General features: G+C 51.0%; 1 protein-coding gene across 3 annotated transcripts in view; it reads left to right on the top strand.

The window, feature by feature from the left end:
* Positions 1 to 26,624, top strand: part of IGSF9B (immunoglobulin superfamily member 9B) — a 115,120-nt gene that overhangs the window by 73,773 nt on the left and 14,723 nt on the right. For 2 of the 3 annotated variants that reach the window (XM_082273647.1, XM_082273648.1), the window contains exons 17-18: positions 8,838 to 8,883; positions 9,278 to 10,771. In XM_082273647.1, coding sequence (XP_082129773.1) covers positions 8,838 to 8,883; positions 9,278 to 10,771 — 1,540 coding nt within the window. Of the gene's footprint in view, positions 1 to 8,837; positions 8,884 to 9,277; positions 10,772 to 25,424; positions 26,060 to 26,624 lie in introns of those variants that run through there. The other variant, XM_082273649.1, reaches the window with a different exon arrangement.

The raw sequence follows: 26,624 nt of genomic DNA, 5'->3' as shown, positions 1-26,624 counted from the left end.
GATAGCCAACCGAGGTGCACTCAGACTGCAGGCTGTGGCCTACATCAACCACAAAGGGGGCACCTGGAGTCTTGCCACTCTGAAGGAATCAAGCTAGATAATCTCATGGATGGAGACTTATTGACCAGCAATCTCTGCCCTCCACATCTCAGGAGTGAGAGTACCTCAGCCATCTTCGTCTAGATCAAGGGTAATGGGCCTTTCACCCTGACATCATTTTCTAAAAATGCAATGCAGTATGGCTACCTGGAGTTGTTTTGTACACAGAATGTGTACTGAACACCCCCCAGAAACATAATTTCCTGCTTGTGTGATTGGCTCACTGATATTTTCAGAAGTCTGCCTAAGATACAAGTCAGATTTCAGGCATTCCCTGGAACAAAAATGTAATGTTTTCTTTCGTTCATTGATGGACACAGCTCCTGATCTTCATAACCACTGGGTTATACTGACCCCCCCCCCCCACAGGAGTAGGACACTAGGCAGAAAAAGAATCTGGCTACACCTATGGGCAGTCCCAGGGGGTAAACGCCCTCTCTCTGCTATAGGTACTCAGGAGTAAGGACCTAGTTCCTTGCTGGAATCTCTGGTCCTGACAATTTTTTTAGATAGAATTTTTTTCTCCTGGGTTTTTTCCTGTGAGATCTACAATCAACTGCCGGACTGGGCGACGGGCCAGGTAATCTCCGTGGCACGGTCGAACCCCCCCCCCCCCGGGTTCCCCTCCTTCCCGCCAGGCACCCCCTTTCATCTGTCCCCATCCTACCCCCCCTACAGTTATGCTGGGGCTGTGTGGGTGGTCTGGTCCACCTCCTGGGGGGGGGGGGGCAGGGGGCGCCATGCTGGTGATAGGGGCCGGGGGTGTGCGCCACCAGCGTCCAGACAATCGGCTGTGCAGGGGGGGTTGGTGGGGACCTGGTGGGGGCTCCTGCCTGGGCCTGTTCTTGAGGCCTAGGGATCCCTCCTGGGTCCCTGGGAGCCTCGTGGTGCCGCCATTTTGCTGTAGCCTGTGTGTTTCTATGCATAGGGGCCATGTTTGTGTAGTCCGGCGGCCATTTTGCGGTGGTTTGCCATTGAAAATAGCAGCGGTCATGACAGTGGAGCCCTGTGGGAGGAGACTCCGACAGTGAGAACCCCTCATCATCCCCTGGTGCTGACTCCTGGATCATTTCACTTCCTGATTGCCGCACGTGGAGTGCAGATTATCCTGGTGGCTGCAGGTGCCTGTTTCTCCTGGGTGGCGAGTCTGGTGGGGTTCTCGCCCTCTCTGCTGAGGATCACCTGGTGCTTTGTGCCTGGCGACCGGGTGGTGCTGCCAGCACGGTTGTCCCTTTGCAGTGTTTTGCACTTTGTGGGGTCCGCCGGGGACTCATGGAGTCTTTGGAGTACATCTCCCCACCTGATCCCCTCTCTGAGGCTGCGGGGTCCTCCGGGTCCCAACCATCCATCGATGCACTGATGGCAGGCCTGGAGTCCTTTGTGTCCCGGGTGTTAGGTGGCTTTCGGGCGACGGGCTAACAAAGCGCCCCCTGCCTTATCTGTCTCATCAGATCCTAAATCTGATTCAGCCGGCCTGGACGTGGGTAACCCTGCTGGGTCTGCGACCATGCGTCGGAAATCCTCAGATCGTGAGGATGATTCCTCCACATCTGCAACCGTGCACGAAAAGGTGCTGATGGAAGTACTAATTGTATCTGTGCATGAGACCTTGAAGATGGAGGACACAGCTACAGCTGCGACGGAGGCGCAGGTTCTCTTTGGCACTCACAAGCCATCCAGAGCGGCAAATGTGTTTCCTTTCCCCGCCTATTTTGACAGAATTGTCGCTAAAGAGTGGGGACGACCAAAGCTCCCCTTGGGGTCCTTAAGCAATTTACTAGGCTTTACCCCCCTATGGAGGAGTCCCTTATTAAGAAGTGGACTGTTCCACTGGTGGTTGACCCTCCGGTTTCCAGGTTGAACAAGGCAACCATGATTCCTGTGGAAGAGTCCCTGGCCCTTTAAGGATCCGGCTGACAGGAAGGCAAAGGCTGTGGCCCGCATTATGTATACTCTGGCCGGTTTGGAACTGAGGCCGGTATTTTCCATTGCCCTGGTGTCGCAAACTCTGACCAGGTGCGCTAAGCTTTTACGCCGTGACCTGGAGGGAGAACAGTTCCCCCCTGCCTTTGTTAAGCCTTTGCTAAGCTGGCGAACCAGCTGGTCCCCTCTGTGATGCCTCTTTGGATGCAGCTCTCCTAGTGGCTCGGCTCTGTTTCGTCAGTGGTACTTCTAAAAAGGCCTTGCCTGATCTCCCCTTTCAAGAGGATCGCCTGTTTGGGGCTACCCTGGATGACATCATTAAAGGTCTCACAGGGGGAAAGAGTTTTTTTCTTCCGCAGGCTACTAAGGGCAAGGAACCTCGTTGTAGACTTGGGCCCTCCTCGGCTCATAAGAAGTTTTTCGTCCCTCAAGGTCAACTGACAAGGGCTCAATACCTTTCAGGGCCTCCTCTAGAGGATCCAAATGAACCTGGTCTGGCAAGCCAAGAGCAGGCTTCTGTAGACCCGCGGACAAGGCTCCTTCAGCATAAAGGTGCACCCTCACTCGTATCGGGTTTTCTCTTCCTCTTCCTTTACAGTCAGTGTCAATTTAGTTTTTGCACAGATCGTGCTGGAAGTCTCCTCTGTGGTCTGGTAACATTCTCCTGGGGTTCCCTGTGGGTTTTTCTTCATTCACTCTGCTATTCTCTTATAATAACCAGGTATTGTGAGCCTGCACTTATAGCGGTGGGACTGCGTTTTTGGCGGTCTTAAAGAGACACTTCCCAATTATTTTAAAAAGTGTAACATGGAGTCCCAGGATAATATTTCACCTGCAGACCCCTTGGGAGCAATTACGAGACCTTCTGGTTCTCAGTCTCAGCCAGAGATTTCAGTTTTTTATTGCAAAATTTGATGTCTAAGGCAGGGCTCAAAATTTAAAGTCCTGAGCTACTAGCCAGGCCTTAAGGGTTACTCGCCACCAGTTGCCCCACCCCTAATTCCGCCCCTAAACACGCCCTCATAAATTATCTCATAAAATTACACTGTTAAATATTTTTGCATTAATGCAGAAGTTACAAAAATAAATATTAATAACAACGTTTTCAGTGCCCATCAGTGCAGCCTAATCAGTGCCCATCAAGGGTCTGGAACCCCCAAATCACCATCCTAGTACCCCCCCCCCCCCCAAATTTCACCTCCTAGAACAAATCCTACCCATCAAATCCTCCCCCCATCAAAATTTTCCCCCTAGCACAAAAAAAAACCATTATTCCTACTGGCACAACCCCCCCCCCCCAATACCCCTTTTTAACAGCCCCAAGACTTCCTGTTCTGGAAGATGATTACTTCTAGGTGGGATCAATATGGGAGGGGGGGTTGTGCTAGGAGGGGGGGATTGTGCTGAGATGGGGGGGTTGTGCTAGGAGGGGGGGGGAACTGTGCTGAGATGGGGGGATTGTGCTAGGAGGGGGGGGGCTGTGCTGAGATTGGGGGATTGTGCTGAGATGGGGAGTTGTGCTAGGAGGGGGAGGGACTGTGCTGAGATGGGGGGATTGTGCTGAGATGGGGGGGACTGTGCTGAGATAAGGGGGTTTTGCTAGGAGGGGGGACTGTGCTGAGATGGGGGGGGGGGTTGTGCTAGGAGGGGAGGGACTGTGCTGAGATGGGGGGATTGTGCTAGGAGGGGGGGCTGTGCTGAAATGGGGGGGGGGGGGGGCTGTGCTGAGATGGGGGGTTTTGCTAGGAGGGGAGGGACTGTGCTGAGATGGGGGGATTGTGCTAGGAGGGGGGGCTGTGCTGAAATGGGGGGGGCTGTGCTGAGATGGGGGGATTGTGCTGAGATGGGGGGTTGTGCTAGGAGGGGAGGGACTGTGCTGAGATGGGGGGGTTGTGCTAGGAGGGGGGGGGGGGGTTGTGCTGAGATGTGGGGACTGTGCTGAGATAAGGGGGTTTTGCTAGGAGGGGGGATTGTCCTGAGATGGGGGGGTTGTGCTAGGAGGGGGGATTGTGCTGAGATAAGGGGGTTTTGCTAGGAGGGGGGATTGTGCTGAGATGGGGGGGTTGTGCTAGGAGGGGGGATTGTGCTGAGATAAGGGGGTTTTGCTAGGAGGGGGGATTGTGCTGAGATAAGGGGGTTTTGCTAGGAGGGGGGATTGTGCTGAGATGGGGGGGTTGTGCTAGGAGGGGGGATTGTGCTGAGATAAGGGGGTTTTGCTAGGAGGGGGGATTGTGCTGAGATAAGGGGGTTTTGCTAGGAGGGGGGATTGTGCTGAGATGGGGGGGGGGTTTTCTAGGAGGGGGGATTGTGCTGAGATGGGGGGGTTGTGCTAGGAGGGGGGATTGTGCTAGGAGGGAGGGGGGGTTTTGCTAGGAGGGGGGATTGTGCTAGGAGGGAGGGGGGATTGTGCTAGGAGGGGGGATTGTGCTGAGATTGGGGGGGTTGTGCTAGGAGGGGGGGGGGGGGTTGTGCTGAGATGGGGGGGTTGTGCTAGGAGGGGGGGGAATTGTGCTGAGATGGGAATTTGGGAGGTGATAGGATAAGCTTTGTACCCCAGTCAGTGTAGTTCACCCTTTCCTCCAGCATGCAGACCTCAGATACAGCGCGGCACCTCGCTCTGTGATCCTCCTCTTCATATGTCAGAGCGGAGGAGGAGCGGAGGAGAAGCCTATTCCTATTCCTATTGCTTTGCACGGACAGCTGGCGGAAGAGATGCGGCTGCAGAAGGGGAAGAATATTACGGCTCAGGAAGGACACTGGATGTCAGATGGGACTATACAGAGTTTGTTACCCGCCCCCTTTCCACATTGCTTACTTTGACTCGGAGGAGAGGGGATAACAAACTCTGTATAGTCCGGATCTGACATCCAGTGTCCTTCCTGAGCCGCAATCTTCTTCCCCTTCTGCAGCCGCATCTCTCCCGCCAGCTGTCCATGCAAAGCATTAGGAACTAATTGTCTTCTCCTCCTCTCCACCTCCACTCTGACTCTTTAAGGGGAGAAGTCCCGATCTGACAGGAGTGTGTGAAGCCCGGCGAGAAGACAGAGAGAGCACATCCCGCTCTCTCCTGTCACAGAAACACTCCTGGCAGCGCCCCTCCACCTCCCATGACACAGACGCCCAGGGCAGCCATCCTTCCATCCATCCCACCCTCCCTTGTACCGGCTCTGGGTGAGATGATCAGCTTGAACCCCCTCCATCAGTCCTGCTGGCCGGATAATGTCAGCGGCGGATCATCCCGCTCAGCTTTAATTGTAATTGCCGCGCGCTCGCCGACATACACAGTCCCGCCTCCTAGCCTGGCTTCTTTGATAGACAAAACACGTCCTGGTTGGCCAGGTGTTCTGTCTATCAAAGAAGCCGGGCTAGGAGACGGAACTGTGTGTCGGCGAGCGCGCGGCAATTACAATTAAAGCTGGTACAGCGGGATGATCCGCCGCTGACATTATCCAATCCTTCGGCGGCTTTCCTCTCCTCTCTTCCCCTGACAGTAGCTCGCCATACATAATTTTCCACTCGCAAAATGCGAGTAGGCGAGTGGAAAATTTGAGGGCTGGTCTAAGGTATATTTTCTCATTGCTAGTGCTGCCAGCCACAAACGCCCTCTGCCCTCACCTCCATCTGCAGGGTCTTCGGACTCTGAGATAGACATGGCCGCCGCAGACGCAGACCACCCTGGGGGGTCAGTGTCATCGCATTCTGAAGGTGAAGAGGACCTGTCATCAGCCGCCGTGCGGGAACGTGCTTTGGTGGAAGCTCTGATACTTTCAGTGTGGGAAACTTTAAAATTGGCTGATGAACCCACAGCGGCGTAGGTGTCTTTTGGCTCCCATAAATTGGGCAAGGTGTTCCCTTGCCCAGAATTGTTTCATGCTATTGTGGATGAACAATGGCAGAGCATTAAGCACATGTTAGTGGTGCCTAAGCGTTTTGCACGCTGTTACCCCTTTTCGGAGGCGGTGTCCACTAGGTGGACTGTACCACCAAAAGTGGATCCCCCGGTGTTCAGGTTGAATAAAGCGACTCTGGTACCGGTGGAAGAGTCTCCAACTTTTGCAGACCCCGTGGATAGACAGGTGGAATCCTTGTCCCGCCATTTACACGTGGTAGTAGGCCACATATTAAAGACTACCTTTGTGAATGTTTTGCTAGCGCAAACTGCTATAGAGTGGGTTAAGTTACTCAAAAGTAACTTGGACGCTGAACGGCTCCCCTCCTGCGGTGTTGGAACTACTGGACCAGTTTGCTCAAGCCCTGGTGTTCATGTGTGATATGTCCCTGGATTCAGCCCCGTTGGTGGCCAGGGCATCGGCAGTGGGGATTGCTATTAGGTGCATGGTGTGGCTGAAAAGCTGGTCTGTGGACCAGGCTTCTATAAAGGCCTTGACTGATCTTCCCTTCTTAGGGGAGAGGCTGTGTGGATCCTCTCTGGACGAGTTGATCAAAGGTATCACGGGGGGTGGGTGTAGGAGCACTCACCTTCCTCAATCCTCTAGGGGCAAGGGGCCACATGCTAGGCAGGGGCATTCCTTTAATGCTCATAAACGTCTTTTTTTGTGCTTCCGGGTTGCAAGAAAAAGGTAAATCATTCAGGTCTTCTGGGGGTTCCAAGAAGCCGTGGTCGGGAAAAGCAAAGACCAGCCAATCTGGACCTGCAGACAAGTCCTCATCTGCATGAAGGGGCATCCTCCCCCCGATTCTGGGGTGGGGGAGGACGTCTTTGTTTCTTTCTGGAACCCTGGACCTCCTTGATTCAGGTCAAATGGGTTCACAAGCTGATCCGATCTGGGTACAAGATTGAATTCCGGTCTTGCCCGTCGGACAGGTTTTTCTTGCGAGGGGCAGTACACGATTTGCTGTAGCAAGGAGTGAATTTACCGGTTCCTTTTCAAGAACCTTTTTAAGGGTTTTATTCAAACCTCTTCACCGGGCCCAGGAAGGAAGGCAAGGTGCGTCCCATCCTGGATCTCAAGGCCCTGAACCGCTTTGTGCGGGTACAGAAGATTCGGATGGAATCCATCCGCACTGTAGTTGCGTTGCTGGACCAGGGAGACTTCTTAGCCTCCATAGATATCAAGGACTCATATCTACACATCCCTATTTACGCTGGACACCAGCGGTTTCTTTGCTTTGCGGTCGGAGAGGAGCAATATAAATTTGTGGCGTTACCCTTTTGTCTCACTTCAGCTCCCAGAGTGTTTATTAAGGTCTTGGCACCGGTATTGGCATTGCTGTGCCAGCAGGGGATTGCGGTACTGAGTCTTTTAGAAAATCAGACACTCTTTTTATCCTTACCGAAGGATATCGTAAGGGATTGGCTTTGTCTGCGGTGGCCATATCCAGATGGATCAGAGGCAGATGCTAGTTCAGGCTTATTCACTGAAGGGTCAGGTTCTTCCTTTCCCGGTGAAGGTGCATTCTACGAGAGAGCTGAGTGCCTCTTGGACTTTTCGCCATCAGGCGTCGGTGTTGCAAGTCTGCAAAGCGGCAAGTTGGTTGTCTGTGCACACGTTTACAAAATTCTACAAAAGCAGATGTGTTGGCATCTTCGGATGCTTCCTTGGGCCACAAGGTTTTGCAGACTGCTGTTTAAAGAGAACTGTTTTTTTTTTTTTTTGTTTCTCTTTGAGGGTGTATTGTGTTTTCTGGTTGAGCTCCATGTTACCTGGTTGGCGAAGTTTAGCCTTTGGGGAGTTACGTTTTATTGTCTTCCCACCCCTCATGAATATACTACTTTGGGACATCCCTATAGTCTCTAACTGGACGGAGCTGCGTCTGTCGATGAACGATAGAGAAAACTGAATTTTTGTAAGAACTTACCCTCAAATCCTTTTCTCTGAAGTTCATCGACCGACGCAGCATCGCCCCTTTACTTATGGGTGAATGGGGTTTTTACTATTCTAAACACTTCTTGCAACCAAACTGTTTGATGATAGCAGGGTGTGTGGGGTTATGCCTGCAGGGACAGCCCCCGTAGGTGTGGTTAAGCTTTTTTCCTGCCTAGTGCCTATTTCTGATAAGAGGAGCATAACCCTATAGTCTGACTGGATGGAGCTGCGTCTGTCGATGAACTTCACAGAAAAGGATTTTACGGTAAGTTCTTACAAAAATCCAGTTTTTCCCTCTTCCACTGTAAAATGTACCCCCATCCCTCTGCCAGAATAAATCTTCCCTCTGCCCTATCCTTCTGTCGCAATACAATGTACTCCCATCCTTCTGCCAGAATACATCTGCCAAAAAGACCATGTACCTCTGACAGAATCCATCTCTCCTGTGCCCCATCCCTTAGAATATTTAATTCCTGTGCCATCACCCCTTTGCCAGAATACATGCTTCCTGTGACTATAACCTCTGCAGGAACAAATATTGCCTCTGCCTGTATACTGTACCCCTTAGGGAATTGTCACTCCTGTGCCCCTATCCCACTGCAGCATGCATGCCTCCTGTGCTTGTATACCTCTGCCTGTATTTCTCCTGCACCCATATCCTCTTCCAAAGTACATGCCTTCTGTGCCTATATGCCTCTGCCAGAATTCATCTCTCCTGTGCCTGTGTACCTCTGTCAGAATTTCTCTCTCCTGTGCCTATTTTACACTGACAGAATCTATCGCTCAAGTGCCCTTCTACCTCTGTAATAATTCATCTCTCGTGTGCCCTTCTCCCTCTGCCAGAATCCATCTCCTTTGCCCTGATTCTGCTGCCACAGCTTTTTAATTACTCTCACCATACAATTCATCTTTCTACAGGTATCTTCTTTGATTGGTTTGATGCTTTGAAGTTGACTAACTTTTGTGATTGTGCTTGTATCTCCTCAGATCCACCACTGTCCATTACTCATTGCCGGAAAAGTATGGAGTCACCGTAAGTGATATTGTATCTTATTCTGCATATAGCACACCGTGCATATCAAGACAGCATTTAAAGATAGAACTATACACACACAATACTTATAGACTACCTTATAGACCTGTCTACACAAGACCTATAGATCTAGCACAACTATGCATGATGCAGATAAAACAATCTATACTAAGAACTAAAGTATACATAGTATTATATTTCTCCTTTATATACTATTACTGTACACATAGAACATGTAGACCTAGCTATATACACAACACCCAACATGTCTTCTTTCATTTTGCTAAGACATTACATCATGCTACAAATATAGCACTTGACATCTGTCACATGCAGTATTGTTAATGTTCAGCTTTACCTGTCACGTTATTAACATCCACCTCCCTCATCATAGGTTATCCTCTGGAAAAATCAGTCCGGAAAGTGTTCGGACTCTCCATGCCCCTTCAGAATCTTCTGAGGATCAGGGTCTGCCATCCAAGAGACCCCTTAGCCCTGGCCGTGAGAAAGAGCTGTCCTTGTATAAGAAGACCAAGCGCGCCATGACCAGCAAAAAGTACAGTGTAAGCCAGGCAGAAGCAGAGGTCACCACACCCATTGAACTGATCAGCCGAGGTCCAGATGGGCGTTTTGTCACAGGCAGTCCAGACCAGGAGCCCGCTTTACGCAGTCGCCGGATACAAGGTTTTCCGTTTGCAGAGGAAACTGACATGTACCCAGAGTTTCGACAGTCTGATGAAGAAAACGATGAGCCAACTGGACTGAAGTCCCAGCTCACCCCACTGTCATCCAGCCAAGATTCTCCCCTACAGCCTCCGGCCTACAGTCCCAGATTTCAGCATCAGCCCCCTGAGGGAAGGCAGCAGGCTTCTGGTCAGTCTCGACCTGGCGGATACCATCATAGTCATATATATGGATATCTTAGCAGCAGCCCTCATGACTCTGATCCTCCTCCGCCATTCTACATGCCAGAAGTCAGTCCTCTTAGTTCAGTTATGTCCTCTCCACCTTTACATCCTGAAGGATCTTTTCCACCCATCCCAGAAGAAAATGGAGAGAACAGCTCTACCAGTACCTTGCCTCTCACTCATACGCCCACTGGTGGGCGTTCTCCAGACCAGTGGGGAGCACCAGAGTTCCCTTTCGGAGGCTTGGATGCTCCCCCATCTCCTTCTATGTTTATCCAACACCGCTATGAACCTGGGGAGATGAGGCGCCCTTTGCCTCCACCGCCACCAGATCCATTTCCACGAGGACGCCTACCTCCCAGCTCCTTGCAAGTTCCATCATATGCTGCCATCTTGCCTCTGGAACCCCATCCAGGATGGTCATGTCGCCTACCTGGTCGCGGCCCTCATCCTCCCCACCCAACTTCTTGGCAGGATGCAGCTATGCAACTGGCTGCTCAGAGCCAGCTCCGGCACACTAGCCAAGGGATGGGAATCCCGGTGCTTCCATACCCAGACATCCCAGAGCCAGGGTCCTTCGGGATGGATGCTCGTTGGTTTGAGAGCCGGACACGTCCACAAATGAGCCCCAGACAGCATCGTAGACTAGAGCCAAGCATACATCAGGTGGTGCTGCAGCCTTCTCGTCTTTCCCCACTGACACAGAGTCCACTAAGTTCAAGACATGGCTCACCTGAACTAAGTGCTAGAGCCAGGCCTCGGCCTGGCCTGCTTCCCCCACCTTCAGACTGCACTGGCATTGCTCTACAGCCTCCAATCTTTTTACACAAATCACCTCCTTCCTCTGGATCCCCAGCAAAGAGCAGCCATGATAGTCCTAGCTATCGACCTACCCCACCTGATGCTTCCCCCCATGCAGATGGACGCAGAAGAGGAGAAGAGCGCGTACACGCAGAGACAGCGGTGCTGTGCACTGCAGGGTGAGTCCAATGCAGCTAGATCAAAAATTAATGCAGTGTTAGGAAGTTTCCCGTGGACAGTGTACAGATCACATGATAAAGAGGAATTATGGTACAAATACCATTTTCCTTGAGTGCATTTTCATTCTCATTAAAGGAAAAATAATGTATGGTGTGCGGAAGTGTTGGCTTTCATTACTTTGAAAGCACACTATGTTCCTTATCTGATACTTTGCTCTTATAGACTGTATGCAAATAAAGTATTTACAGTATCTCACAAAAGTCAGTACACCCCTCACATTTTTGTAAATATTTTATTATAGCTTTTCATATGACAACACTGAAGAAATGACACTTTGCTACAATGTAAAATAGTGACTGTATAGCTTGTATAACAGTGTAAATTTGCTGTCCCCTCAACACACAGCCATTAATGTCTGAACTGCTGGCAACAAAAGTGAGTACACCCCTAAGTGAAAATGTTCAAATTGGGCCTAAAGTGTCAATGATTTGTGTGGCCACCATTTTTCTCTTATGTCTTCTGACAGTCGCCACCCCTCATATAGTCTTCACCAATGGGTATTGACCTCTTATCCACAGGAGTAAGCTAGGCAGAAGATTTGTTAAAAACACAAAAAACTTTACATAGACACACCTACAGGGGGCTGTCCCTCTGGTCCAATACCACCGGCTAGCCTCATTCCCAATTCACTTTGTCTTTTGCCTAGATAGGAGTAGGCAGGCTTCCCTGTGCTGGGGCTACAGTCTCAGCCTTTTCTCTATTTTTCCTTTAATTTTATTTCTGCTAAGTGTTTTTTTTCTTTACACTGATAGCTTTTTATTTGTTCCTGCGCTTACTTAGTCAGACTTCGGAAGACTACAGCGTTTGCGGAGCTGGGAGTCGGACTGGTTGTACTAGAGCCTTACGGAATCCCAGCCCGCCATCGAGCGTTTAGCAGGCTATGCGTACGCCCTGGCCTCGCAAATGACCTGTCCTCAGGGACAAAAGCCCGCAAAGTGGCAACTTCGCTAGGATACGCCGCATGTGGCAAACATCCTGTTTTTGGCTGACGGCACCCCCACCACACGGGGTGGGAGGCTTTCCGTCACAGAGTAGCACCCACAAAGTCGCATGGATCGGTGAGTATCATGCTACCCCCTCTGTCTGTGACATTGTATGCTGGGGTTGTGTGTGTGTGTGGGGCCTTCTCTCCTGGGAATGGCAGTCTGTGTAGAGTCTGTGTGATCCCCCTCATGTCTGTCCATGTGGTCCCTGTGTCTCCCTCACGGTCCCTGCTGGGGCGCTATCTGCGGTTATACCGCGCTGTGGGGGGGGGGGTGTGGGGGTCCCTGAGCCCCCTTGGGAGTGTGTGTGTCACTTTGGGGGACAGACATGGTTATTGGGGGCCGCCGCACTGTAAAATTTGCGGGGCTGCCATTTTGGAAGTCGGCTCTGGCTTCAGTTAAGGGCAGTCAGCAGCCATTTTCTAGTGTAATTCGCGCCCTTCGGGCGCCATATTGCGTGTGGCACTGGGTTTTTTGCAGGGCTTGGCGGCCATTTTCCCGAAGCCTCCCCATTACTTTCTATTGGCGGCCATTTTTGGTTAGATCAGGCCGCTGTTGGGCCTCTAGCAGCGAGACATCACTTCCTTTCTTCAGTCGGATCGTGCTGGGAGCTGGTATAGTACAGCTACACTTCTGGGGGGCTTTTCTATGCTTTTTTTCTGGGTTATGCTTTGCTGGCAGCTATATTACTCTGTATTTAGCGGCACATGCTGGTCCTCTTTGCGGCGGGATCCGCCGCTGTCGCGGATTTAAAAGGCCAGCACCAAACAATTTTTTAAGTAGGTTTTTGGAGTCCCAGGGCAGCATGTTCCCCCCCGCGCTGGTGGAGGATTCAGGTATGCCTGAATCCTCTGCCATGGGCTCCCTTACTGTGCACTTGCGACCTTGGTGTCTAAGTGGATCTGTTGATGTCTGTGCGGACCGCTATTATGCGGATCCGTCTGTCTCAGTCTTCTGATTCTGAACTAGATATGGTTGCCTCGGACTGTGTGCCCCCTAAAGGGTCTCAGTCCTCTCATTCAGAAGGGGAGGTGGAGTGAGGGGGATGGTTCCCCCGCTGGGTTGGCCAAAGAAAGAGCTCCTCTGTCTGCACTTATTAGTGCTGTTCAGGTTGCATTACACTTAGAGGATGAGCCCCATCCGCCGGGTAAGCGGTCATCTTTTGGGACCCGCAGAACCCAGAAAGCGGCTCGGGTATTTCCCTGTCCCGCTGAGTTGCACTAAACGGTGAACAAACAATGGCGCAATTAAAAGCGCACCTTTGTGGTACCTGTGTGGTTTTCGTACCGTTGTCCCTTTGGGTCTCCAATGGATTTGCACTGGATTGTTCCCCCTATGGTGGACCACACGGTATCCAGATTACACAAAGCCACTCTGATGCCCATGGAGGCTTATCCGGTGCTTGGAGACCCGGCGGTTAGGCGGATGGAATCTCTTGCCCGCCACTCCTATGTGGTGGCAGGTTCCTTGCTGGAGCCCGTGTTCGCCTCAGTAATGGTCTCTCAGGCTGTGGTGGAGTGGACTAAGGTGCTCAGACGCACCCTTGTGGCTGATTCCGCCCCTCCTGCTACTTTGGAGGTGGTGGACCAAATTGTTCAAGCGGTTTTTATGCCTGCGTGAGGCGGTCTTGGATGAGGCCCCTTTAGCCTTCCGCTTATCTGCTGTCTCAGATCCGTCGCCTTGTGTGGCTGTAGAGCTGGTCGGCGACCAGACTTCCAGAAAGACTGTGTCTGACATCTCTTATGCAGGGAATCGCCTTTTTGGGGACTCCCTGGACGAGTTGGTAAAGGGGGTCACTGGGGGTAAAAGCACTCTTCTGCCCCATGTGTCCAAGGGTACGTTTTTCCGCGGTAGGCGGGGCCCTTCCTTTAATCCTAGCCAGGGGTCCTTTCGTGCCTTTAAAGGCACATGACAAGGCCTCTGGTGGCCAGAAGAAGCCTTGGGCGGGCATGTCTATAGTTGCCCACTCTGGCAAGGCAGCCCCATCCGCCATTCAGGACAGATGGGTTCAGGAACTCATTCGGTAGGGGTACAAGATCGAATTTCGATCGCGCCCAGCAGACAGATTCTTTCCCTCAAATCTTCATTGACCCCAGATCGTTTTCGCGATCTTCAATGGGCGGTTCCAGATCTCCTAGCCCAGGGGGTGATTGTCCCGGTGTCACATCGGGACAGGTTTTCGGAGGTTTTGACATAAATCTGTTCACGGTGCCCTGAAAGGAGCGCAAGGTGCGTCCGATTCTGGACCTAAGGTAGCTAAACCGCTTTGTGCGGGTTCAAAAATTCCGTATGGAATCCCTCTGATCGGTGGTGGCCTCTCTGAGCCCGTGAGGTTCCTGCCTTTAAATCGGCCTCAAGGATGCGTTTCTACACATCCTTATATTCGAGGGTCATCAGAGGTACCTCCGATTCGGCTATCAGTTTGTGGCGTTGCCTTTTGGTCTCGCCTCGGCTCCAAGGGTGGTTACCAAAGCTTTGGCTCCTGTTCTGGCCCTGTTGCGGGCGTAGGGGATCGCAATCCTTGGATATCTGGACGATCTCCTGTTAAGGTCGAGTTCCGGTTTAACTCTGTTACGCGATCTGTAAACCACGGTTCAGACGCTCCAGAAGTTTGGGTGGGCCGTCAACTTTCAGAAGTCGACATGGCTCCCTTCTGTTCGTCTCCCTTCTCTGGGAATGGTCCTGGACTCCGCCCATGCAAGAGTTTTCCTACCGGAGGACATGCTCCAGACTATGCTGAACGAGGTCAGGTCCCTCAGGGACAACGAATCCTCATCTCTAAGGACCTGCATGCGGTCCCTAGGATTGCTGGTGTCAGCCTTCAAGGCGATGCCTTTTGCACGGTTCCACACGCGATCTCTGCTAGCGGAGATCCTAGCCAGGTGGGACAGGCATCCTCAGTCCTTGGACAGGAGGATATCTTTGAGTCACTGGGTCAGAGCGGACCTTCTTTGGTGACTCCAGTCTCCGGCTCTGCGGAAGGGGAATCCTTCCGGCCGTTGTTATGGAAGGTGCTCACCACGGATGCCAGCCTGTCGGGCTGGGGTGGCGTTCTGGGCAAATTTGTCTGCCCAGGGCACTTGGTTGGAGGAGGAATCCTCCCTACCGATACATGTCTTGGAACTGAGATTGATCAGACTCTGTTTGCTCCATTGGTGGGATCGTCTTCAGGGCCACCCTGTGCGGGTGCACGCGGACAACACCACTGCGGTGGTGTACATCAATCTCCAAAGGGGCACCAGGAGTGCCCGGGCGGCCAAGGAAGTGGCCGGGATTTTGCCTTGGGCCGAGACGCGGGTCTCTGCGTTTTCGGCAGTTCACATTCCGGGTATGGAACACTGGCAAGCCGACTATTGGAGTCGCCAGACCCCAGACCAGGGGGAATGGTCCCTACACCCGGAGGTGTTTTCAGATGCTGTGTGCGCGATGGCGCGCCGCCTCTAACAAACAAGGTGGGAAGGCTCGTGGCAAGAACGCGCGATCCTCTGGCAGCCGCCTTGGACGCGCTGGTGGTGCCTTGGAATCAGTATCGCCTGATTTATGCCTTCCCCCCGATCCAGTTGTTGTCACGGCTCCTTCGCAGGTTGGTCTTGGAACCGAGGTTGGTGTTCCTGGGGGCCAGGACTGGCCGCGCCGGTCTTGATACGCGGACGTCATGCAAATGGTCGTCGAGCCTCCCTGGCGGCTCCCCTTACGAGATGATCTGTTGTCTCGGGCTGTTCTTCCATCTTGCTTTACAGTCGCTGGCCTTGACGGCGTGACTGTTTAAAGCCAGATCTTGAGAGATCGGGGTCTCTCGTCAGAGGTCACTCCTACCTTGCTTAGAGCTAGGAAGGACTCGTCTGGTTATTATCGTACCTGGAAGGCTTGCTTCGCCTGGTGCGAATCGCTGGGTTTCCTTCCTCACTAATTTCCGGTGGTGAGGGTGTTGGCCTTCCTGTAATCCGGTGTGGACCTACGCCTTGCACTGACCTCTGTTGAGGGTCATTTGTTTGCGCTGGCCATTCTTTTCCAGCGCCCCTTGGTGTCAAATTCCTTGATCTGCACCTTTATTCAAGGGGTGCGTCATCTGGCCCCCCTCGGAGGGCGCCCTTAACCCCTTGGGACTGGAATTTGGTTTTGTCCGTTTTGCAACGTCCTCCCTTTGAGAACATCCGGGAGATTCCTCTGCTGCACGGAAAGTCGCCTTTCTGGTGGCAATCACATCTGCTCGCAGAGTGTTGGAGTTGGTGGTCCTGTCTTGCCACTCACCCCTACCTGGTGGTTCCTAGGGATAAGGTGGTCTTGCGACCTCATCAATCCTTCCTTCCGCAGGTGGTGTCTAACATCTATCTCCATGGGGACATAGTGTTTGCCTTTGCTGTGTGCGAATCCTACGCATCCTACGAAGTTTGCCTCGCATTCCTTGGATGTTGACAGGGCGATCAGGGTTACCTGTCGTCTGCTAAATCCTTCAGAAAGTCGGATTCTCTTTTTGTACTTCCTGAGGGCCTCGGAAGGGTATGTCTGCGGCAATCATTCCTGTCTGTCAGACGGACGATGGTACAAGTTGATTCGCCTAGGGGTCGGGTTCCGCCCTTCCCTGTCACGGCGCACTCTTCTGAGCGAAGGGTGCATTTTGGGGCTTTCGCCATCAGGCGTAGGTGTCCCGGTTGTGCAATGCGGCGACCTGGTCGTCCCTGCACACCTTTACAGAGTTTACTAACTTGATGTTTCGGCATCGACAGATGCCTCCTTTGGCTGCAAAGTTCTGAGTGCGGCAGTGCTTGGGGGAGACAATAGCATTTCTCTTACGTCCTCCGACAGTCGCCGCCTCTTCATATTCGTCACATATGGGGTATTAGACTTTGCTCCGAAGGAGTAGCTAGGCAACAGAATATGTTAACAATAAAGCTTTAACATATCCCACCCTCAAGGGGTGGTCCCCTCAGTCAATACCCTCCTACTTCCTGCAACCATATCTCAGTTTTAATGTCTAGCTTGTCAGGAGTGGCTGGCTCTCTCTGTGCTGGGACTTTTTGTCCCAGACTCTTTCTTCTTTTTGATATTTTGTTTGAGTTTTCTCTCTACCTTTACTTAGCTGTTATTTTTGTCAGCATTAGTTAGTTCTTCGGACGAAGAGGATCATGCGGACTGGGTCTCGGGCTGATCCCCCTGGTCGCAGGTCGTGGGTCAGTGGCTTCCCAGTCTGCCATCGAGCGTTCGGCCAGGTAACGCTCCTGGCACAGTGAACGACCCATCCCTGTTCGGTGCAGGGATGATTGGTGAGGTGGCTACCTCACCGGACGCTGTGCGGTTTCTGAACCGCCATTGTGTGCGTCTTGAATTGCGACTCTCCCTGCCTCATGTGCAGCGGCTTGTTCGCCTGTGCGGGTTCCCCACGCCATGTGAGGTAAGTGTATCTATGTGGGGACCTGTCTGTCTGGGGGGGGGTCTCAGTCTGGGACTGTGTAACCTGCCTTTAATCACACTGCTTGTCTCCCTATCTCTCGGCTGCATGCTGTGGGCTGCAAGGGGGGGGGGGAGCTGTATGACACTGAGTATGTCAGGCTGGGCAGTGTGAGGAGCTGTGTGCTGTGGGGCATGTTTTTAATGGCATGTTGGGGCATATACAGCGATCGCTGCGGCGATCTAACATGTATCCATATAATGGGATAATATTGTGTGTGATTTTATGCACTGTGGAGCGGCGATTTCGGCGCCAAACGACGCCATTTTACCGGCGCCCGCTCCGGCCGCATGGTTTACATGCACGGCGGCCATTTTCTTGTAGCCTCCATAGGCTTACATAGAGCGCCCTGGCAGCATCACTTCCTCTCTCCTGGAAGCACCGATCGAGGCAGCAGCAGCAGCGGAGTCTCCTCAGGTTTTATCCTTCTATTCCTGTGTTCCATTGCCTGTATTCAGTCTGTATATTCCCTGTGGGGGTCTCATTGTGCCTGAGTGTGGTGCGGTGGGCTGCGCTTGCCGCGCTTGCTGTAAGGGGGCAGTTAACCCTTGGTTGTCTGGCATACAGGGGCAATGGATTCTCAGGAGGGCAAGTTTCCCACAGTATTGGTGGAAAGCCAGGGGACCGCTGTTTCCCCCCCAGGGGGGGATTTAGCCACTATTGTGGCTGGCCTTGCTGCACAGGTGCAAATGCTGGTGGCTGCTCAATCTACTAAACGGCCCAGAATTGCTCTGTCCTCTGATTCTGAGGGTGAAGGTGATGGGGCTGTTCTGGCGGGGACCCCCCTATCGGGGTCCCGCTCCTCTCTTGATCTAGTGGGGTCTGAGGTAGAGGCTGAAGTTGAGGGGGTTGATAATTCTCCCCCTGGCTCGCCTGAAGAGCTTGCAATCATGGATGAGTTGATTGCTTCCATTAAGCAGACGCTACGTTTGCAGGACGAGGTGTGTCCCTCAGCTGCCTTGGCGGCTTATGGGACGCAGAGAAATCGCAGGACGCCGCAGGTTTTTCCCTGCAATGCTGATTTTCAGCGCGCTGTTAAGGACCAATGGCGCGATTTGCGCAAGCCTTTTGCGGTACCAAGTAAATTTAAGCTGCGTTATCCTTTCTCGCCTGCCACTGATGAACGGTGGTGTGTGCCTCCGCCAGTGGATCATGCTATTGCGGTTTTGAACAAAGCCACTGCGATCCCTGCAGAGGGATCCCCTGTTTTCCGTGATGCCACGGATAGGAGACTGGAGTCTCTTGCCCGTCATACTTATTCTGTTACGGGTTCTATGCTTAAGGCTCTGTTTGCTTCTCTCATGGCGGCCCAGGCGATCGCAAGTTGGACGCAGATGCTTAGGCGCGTCCTAGTGGCCGATTCGGCCTCGGCGGCGACCCTGGATATGGTGGATCAGATCCACCAGGGTGTCATGTATCTGTGTGATGCGGACCTGGACCTGATTCCGTTGGCCGCGCGTGTGCACAGCGTGGCGGTGTTGTCTCGCCGCCTGGTTTGGTTGAAATGTTGGTCGGTGGACCAATCTTCACGTAAAACCTTAGCCAATCTGCCTTATGATGGGTCTCGCCTTTTTGGGGAGTCCCTGGATGTGTTGATTAAGGGGATCACCGGGGGTAAGAGCACTCTCTTGCCCCATTTCCCCAAGGCTAAGGGGGCTTCTGGGAAGAAGCATGCTAATTTTCGGCCCCCTCAGGGGTCCTTTCGTGCCTTTCGGCCGCACTACAAGGGCAAACCGTTCAAAGGCCAAGGCTCTCAGAAGAAGCCCTGGTCTGGGAAACAGAAGTCCGGCCAATCCGGACCTGCAGCCCATAACAGTTCGGCCTGAAGGGGCGCCCTCACCCAGTTTTGGGGTGGGGGGACGCTTGCTCGGTTTTCTTCAGCCCTGGTTGGCCCGTGTGCGGGACAGATGGGTTCTGGAAATCGTTCGATCTGGTTACAAGATCGAGTTTCTCTCTCGGCCGGAGAGCAGATTTTTTCCCTCAAATCTTCAACTGTCTCCAGAGCGCCTGCGGGATCTGCACCTGGCGGTTCGGGACCTGAGGGCTCAGGGAGTGGTGGTTCCGGTGCCTCATCGGGACAGATTTCGGGGGTTTTATTCCAATCTGTTCACCGTGCCCAGGAAGGAGGGCAAGGTTCGTCCGATTCTGGACTTGAAAGCTCTGAACCGCTCTGTGCGGGTTCGCAAGTTCCGCATGGAATCCCTGCGCTCGGTGGTGGCTGCCCTGGTTCCGGGGGAATTCATGGCCTCCATCGATTTGAAGGATGCGTACCTTCACATCCCCATATTCGAGGGTCATCAGAAGTACCTTCGATTTGCCATTGCGGAGGATCACTTCCAGTTTGTGGCGTTGCCCTTTGGGCTCGCCTCGGCTCCGCGGGTCTTCACCAAGGTGCTTGCACCGGTTCTGGCATTATTGAGAACCCAGGGCATTTCTGTCCTGGGGTATCTGGACGACATTCTGGTTCGGTCTGCGACCGGACAGGGTCTGGAGAAGGACCTGTCTGTCACAATGCAAACTCTGCAGGAGTTCGGTTGGACGATAAATGTTCCAAAGTCGACACTGAGTCCGTCGGTTCGTCTCCCCTATCTGGGAATGATACTGGACTCGGTGCAGGCGAAGGTCTTCCTGCCGGAAGACAAACTCAGGACTCTTCAGGAGGAAGTCAGGTCCCTCAGGGACGTTCCACACTCGTCTCTGCGGACGGGTATGAGATGTCTGGGATTGATGGTCTCGGCCTTCGAGGCGATTCCTTTCGCGCAGTTTCACACGCGGGGTCTCCAAGCGGAGATCCTGTCCAGGTGGGACGGGCGACCTCAATCTCTGGATCTTCAGATCTCGTTGAGTCATCGCACCAGGGAAAACCTTCTGTGGTGGCTCCAGTCTCCGTTGGTGTCCGGGGGCAAGTCGTTTCGTCCGATCTCGTGGACGATAATCACCACGGATGCCAGCCTGTCGGGCTGGGGTGGTGTTCTGGGCGTTCTGTCCGCCCAGGGGACCTGGTCGGAGGGGGAGTCTTCCCTTCCGATCAACATTCTGGAATTGCGTGCGATAAGGCTCTGTCTTCATCGCTGGACGGACCGGCTGCAGGGCTGCCCGGTTCGGGTGCAGACGGACAATGCCACGGCGGTGGCCTACATCAACCACCAAGGGGGCACCAGGAGTGCCCGAGCGGCTCGAGAAGTGGCCGACATTCTGTCTTGGGCCGAGACTCATGTCCCGGCGATAACGGCGGTTCACATTCCGGGAGTGGAGAACTGGCAGGCGGACTATCTGAGTCGCCAGACCCTGGATCAGGGGGAATGGTCTCTCCACCCGGCTGTCTTCCAGATGTTGTGCGCGAAGTGGGGTCTTCCAGATGTGGACCTGTTCGCGTCTTGCCTCAACTACAAGGTGAGGAGGTTCGTGGCAAGGACGCGCGACCCTCGGGCAGACGCGTCGGACGCGTTAGTGGCCCCGTGGCATCGGTACAGGCTGATGTACGCGTTTCCACCGATTCAGTTGCTGTCCAGGTTCCTTCGCAGGTTGCACTCGGAACGCAGCACGGTGATTCTTGTGGCACCGGACTGGCCTCGCCGGTCCTGGTACGCAGACCTCGTGAATCTGGCGGTCGACGCTCCTTGGCGTCTGCCTCTTCGAGACGATCTACTGTCTCAAGGACCGATTTACCATCCTGCTTTACAGTCGCTGGCTTTGACGGCCTGGCTGTTGAGACCGAGGTCCTGAAGGAGAAGGGTCTCTCTCCAGAGGTCGTTCATACTTTGATCAACGCGAGGAAGTCTTCCTCGGGGAAGGTTTATTACCGTACTTGGAAGGCCTATTTTGCCTGGTGTGAGTCCAGGGGGTTTTCACCCCGCACGTACTCGGTTTCCCGTGTGCTGTCTTTCCTTCAGACGGGTGTCGATCAGCGTTTGGCGCTGGCTACGATTAAGGGTCAGGTGTCGGCGCTGGCCGTTCTGTTTCAACGTCCCGTGGCTTCCAACTCCTTGGTTGGCACTTTTATTCAGGGTGTGCGGCATCTGGTTCCTCCTAGGAGGGATCCTTTGCCCCCTTGGGACTTGAATCTCGTTCTATCTGTGTTACAACGTGCTCCTTTTGAACAGATCAGGGAGATCTCGTTGTCTATGTTGTCCAAAAAGGTCGCCTTTTTGGTGGCGATCACTTCGGCTCGCAGAGTGTCGGAACTGGCGGCTTTGTCCTGCAAGTCTCCGTACCTGGTTGTTCATTTGGATAAGGTGGTCTTGCGACCTAATCCTTCTTTTCTACCGAAACGAGTTTCGGAATTCCATCTTAACGAGGATATTGTTTTGCCTTCGTTGTGCACGAAGCCTAAACATCCGAAGGAGGTGAGATTGCACTCTCTGGATGTTGTTCGGGCGATAAGGGTTTACCTTAAATCGACTGAGTCTTTTCGTAAGACTGACTCCTTGTTTGTTCTTCCAGAGGGTCCTCGGAAGGGCATGGCGGCTTCCGCCTCTACCATTGCCAAATGGATCAGGCAGACCATTGAACAGGCCTATGCCTTGCAGGGGAAGGTTCCCCCTGTGCCTGTGAAGGCGCACTCTACTAGATCACTGAGTACGTCTTGGGCCTGCCGTCATGGGGCTTCTGTAGCCCAGGTGTGTAAGGCGGCGACTTGGTCGACCGTACACACTTTCACAAAATTCTACAAAGTAGATGTTCAGGCATCGGCGGATGCTTCCTTTGGCCGCAAGGTTCTTAGTGCGGCTGTTCCATAGGGTACCTTGTTGGGGACTCCTGGCTGTTGGGATAGTTTTTTGTATCCCCTGGTTTTTTTGTCTTTTCCTGGGTTGTTGCTCCTGTTGAGCACTTGTTTTTGCTGTTGCCCAGCTGGTTTCCTTCCTTTGGTAAGGTTCCTTTCTTTGATGTGGAGACTGCGTTGCCTTTCGGCGCGGATGCGTTTCCCACCCCTCATGTTTGCACTGCTTTGGGACGTCCCCATATGTGACGAATATGAAGAGGCGGCGACTGTCGGAGGACGTAAGAGAAAACGGAATTTTTGTAAAATCTTACCTGTAAAATTCCTTTCTCTGAGTCCTCCGACAGTCGCCGCCCCCGCCCCTCTTTTGGGGTTTGAATGTATACTCTACTGCTATTCCACTAAAACTGAGATATGGTTGCAGGAAGTAGGAGGGTATTGACTGAGGGGACCACCCCTTGAGGGTGGGATATGTTAAAGCTTTATTGTTAACATATTCTGTTGCCTAGCTACTCCTTCGGAGCAAAGTCTAATACCCCATATGTGACGAATATGAAGAGGCGGCGACTGTCGGAGGACTCAGAGAAAGGAATTTTACAGGTAAGATTTTACAAAAATTCCGTTTTTTAGCCTGTCCCCTCCTGTGGGGGTTTTTTCCCCCTTGGTTATTTTACCTTCCTGGGTTTGTTCGCTCCTGTTGAGCTTTCCTGTTACCCAGTGGGTTACCTTTCTGGTTCAGATATGGATCTTTTATCTGACCTTGGGTGCTTCGTTACCTTGAGTTGCGTTTCCCACCCCTCATGTCTACACTGCTTTGGGACATCCCATTGGTGAAGACTATATGGGGGGCGGCGACTGTCAGAGAACGTAAGAGAAAACTGAATTTTTGTAAAATCTTACCGTAAAATTCCTTTCCGAGTCCTCTGACAGTCGCCGCCCCGCCCCTTTTTTTGGGGTTCATGGATTATCTACTGCTTGCTACCAAACTGAATTGGGAATGAGGCTAGCCGGGGGTATTGGACCAGAGGGACAGCCCCCCGTAGGTGTGTCTATGTAAAGTTTTGTGTTTTTAACAAATTTTCTGCCTAGCTTACTCCTGTGGATAAGAGGTCAATACCCATTGGTGAAGACTATATGAGGAGCGGCGACTGTCAGAGGACTCAGAGAAAGGAATTTTACGGTAAGATTTTACAAAAATTCAGTTTTTTCCAGCACTGCTTTAAACCTCTTGGGCATGGAGTTCACCAGAGCTTCACAGGTTGCCACTGGAGTCCTCTTCCACTCCTCCATAATGACATCACGGAGCTGGTGGATGTTAGAGACCTTGTGCTCCTCCACCTTCCGTTTAAGGATGCCCCACAGATGCTCAATAGGTTTTAGGTCTGGAGACATGCTTGGCCAATCCATCATCTTTACTCTTCGCTTCTTTAGCAAGGCATTTGTGGTCTTGGAGGTGTGTTTGGGGTTGTTATCATGTTGGAATACTGCCCTGCAGCCCAGTCTCCGAAGGGAGGAGATCATGCTCTGCTTTAGTATGTCACAGTACATGTTGGCATTCATGGTTCCCTCAATTAACTGTAGCTCCCCAGTTCCGGCCGCACTCATGCAGCCCTGGCCCTAGACATTCCCACCACCATGCCACCACTCCCACGACCATGCATCAGACCACAGGACATGGTTCCAGTAATGCATGTCCTTAGTCTGCTTGTCTGGCTTTCTTGTGCATCATCTTTAGAAGAGGCTTCCTTCTGGGACGACAGCCATGCAGACCAACTTTATGCAGTATGTGGCGTATGGTCTGAGAACTGACAGGCTGGTGCCCCCGCCCCACCCCTTCAACCAGCTGGCATCACTTATACGTCTATTTCCCAAAGAAAACCTCTGGATATGACACTGAGCATGTGCACTCAACTTCTTTGGTTGACCATGGCGAGGCTTGTTCTGAGTGGAACCCGTCCTGTTAAACCGCTGTATGGTCTTGGCCACCATGCTGCAGCTCAGTTTCAGGGTCTTGGCAATCTTCCTAAAGCCTAGGCCATCTTTATGTAGAGCAACAATTATTTTTTTCAGATCCTCAGAGAGTTCTTTGCCATGAGATGCCATGTTTAACTTTCACTGACAAGTATGAGTGAGTGAGAGCGATCACACCAAATTTAACACGCCTGCACCCCATTCACACTTGAGTCCTTGTAACACTAACGAGTCACATAAAGCTGGGGAGGGAAAATGGCTAATTGAGCCTAATTTGTACATTTTCAATTAGGGAAGTACTCACTTTTGTTGCCAGCTATTTAGCCATAAATGGCCGTGTGTTGAGTTATTTTGAGGGGACAGCAAATTTACACTGTTATACAAGCTGTACACTCACTACTTTACATTGTAGCAAACTGTCATTTCAGTGTTGTCACATTAAAACATATAATAAAATATTTACAAAAATGTGAGGGGTGTACTCACTTTTGTGGGATACTGTACGTGTCACCAAATCTTCCAAAACCTGCAATAAAGCTTCTGTCGGCTTCAACCAAGCTTCAGACTTGAAGAGGAACTCCAGCCAATTTATGGAGCATCTGGAGGGAGAATACAATCTGTGTTTTTTTTTTTTTTTTTTGCTTCAATCTGTCCCTGTTGGTGACATTTCTTGTGGCTCTCTGTTTAAAATGAAAAACAAAAAGTTTTGCCTAAAGATCCACTTTATGGAGCATCTGGAGGGAAAATACAATCTGTGTCTTTTTGCTGCAATCTGTCCCTGTTGGTGACATTTCTTGTGGCTCTGTTTAAAATGAAAAACAAAGTTTTGCCTAAAGATCCACTTTAGTGGAATCATACCAATGTGCCATTATTTATTAAAAGATTATATATATATATATATATATATATATATATATATATATATATATATATATATATATATATATATATATATATATATATATATATATATATATATATATATATATATATATATATATAATTTATTTTTTTTTGGTTGTGCTGACAGAACAAGGTTTCTTACCAAGAGAAGTTACTGTTTAAAGCAGATTTGCCATCAGTAAATGTACCCAGCATTCCTGCATTTGGGAAATAAACCGCTCTGGTTTCGAGGGACACTTTAAAGAGTATCGTTGCCTTCCTTTGCTTGGTGAAATTCCCTTCATTATGTGTATATTAGGGACCAATGGGGTAATGTTGCTTAACTCCAATGGTTGCATCCCCAGCACTGTGGCACACTGAAGGTAGGGGTTTTCACCAAACAGACAAAGTCAGGAGAAACGTTTAACATGTAATATTGATATTCCTCTCATGTTCTTTATTTTATGTTGGTAAAACATTGCCACCATACTGAGTCATCTGCTGTGAGCAAGAAGATCCAAGCACTAAAATGACCTCTAGTGACAAGCCAAATGCTCTTTATTAATGGGGATTCTTGATTTTTTTAGATGGCCATTTATGTTCTGCAACCGAGTACTACCCAGAAAATGGACCTGTAATTACCCAGACCCCCCTCCGGTATCGCATACTGTCATAATCAAAAAAGCAGAACAGAGATGACTTTGTTAGATTTGGATCAGCCCAGTAGAGTATAAACAATTGTAAATGTACGTACTAAAAACACACAAACTTAATTTTGAGAAGCAGCATCACCTGTCAAATAATCACTCAGATCTACTCTTGATACCTCTGGTAAATATTACACATAGCTGCAGGTTCCTGTGCCATACTTAACACAATGTGCCAAATTCTACATTCTAAACCTGCAACATTCTTAGCTCTATCTGTTGATAATCACAGAGTTAAGGTCGCCCTTTACGTAGCCTGGACATCATAAACCAGCAGAGTGCGCGGGTTATACTGTGTTCTGTTGTAGACCTGAGATGCGCTCTGTATGAACATGGCACAGACAGCCTTATCACTCATGTTGTGTGTCAGTAAATGGCAATAAATCATACAATTGTTGCTGTAACCTTTGGATTGTGTCACATGAAATAAAACCTATTGTGCTCTCTGCAATTCTTCTCATTGGTCTTTGTTTTCCTAATTCTTAAGACTTTAGGAGGACATCATAAATGTTACACACTTTGTATGGACAACGCACACACTTCAGGGTGGAGCGAGAACATGGACTGTATATTCCTGTGTTATGTTCAATGTCTGTCTGTCTCTTACTCCCCGGACAGCATTTTCCCATAACCCATTGATTAAAATTTAACATTTTCTGCATCTGCAAGAAGTAGAAATACGCCTGTTAGAAAAGCAGTCTTTATACTCCAAATAATAAGTGATTTTTTTTTTATTTTTTTTTTATTTTTTTTTTGGACCATCACACCATGCACAAAGCATAGATATTGAGATATTGAAGAAAGAAGTTCACCTGGTATTTCCTGAATATAACCAGATGGTGAATTGAAGCTACATAAGACGAAGGAGGCATTATCAGGCTCTTACCAGAGTGAAAGAATGAAATTGTTCTATTATTCTGTCTTGCATGTCTTATCCCACCAGTTTCTCAGTAAAGTGGCAATGAATATTACCGATGTAATCCCCTATGTCTTGTGTCATTGTGTTTTTTTTTTCTTTTTTTTCCCCAACTAAGCTTGTTTAGATAACATGAAGATCTGATGTATAAATGGAGGATTCAT

Source organism: Pelophylax lessonae (assembly GCF_965119305.1).
Source record: "Pelophylax lessonae genome assembly, chromosome: 12".
Taxonomy (NCBI): domain Eukaryota; kingdom Metazoa; phylum Chordata; class Amphibia; order Anura; family Ranidae; genus Pelophylax; species Pelophylax lessonae.
Note: the sequence above shows the minus strand (reverse complement) of the source record. Positions and strands in the feature narration are given on the sequence as shown.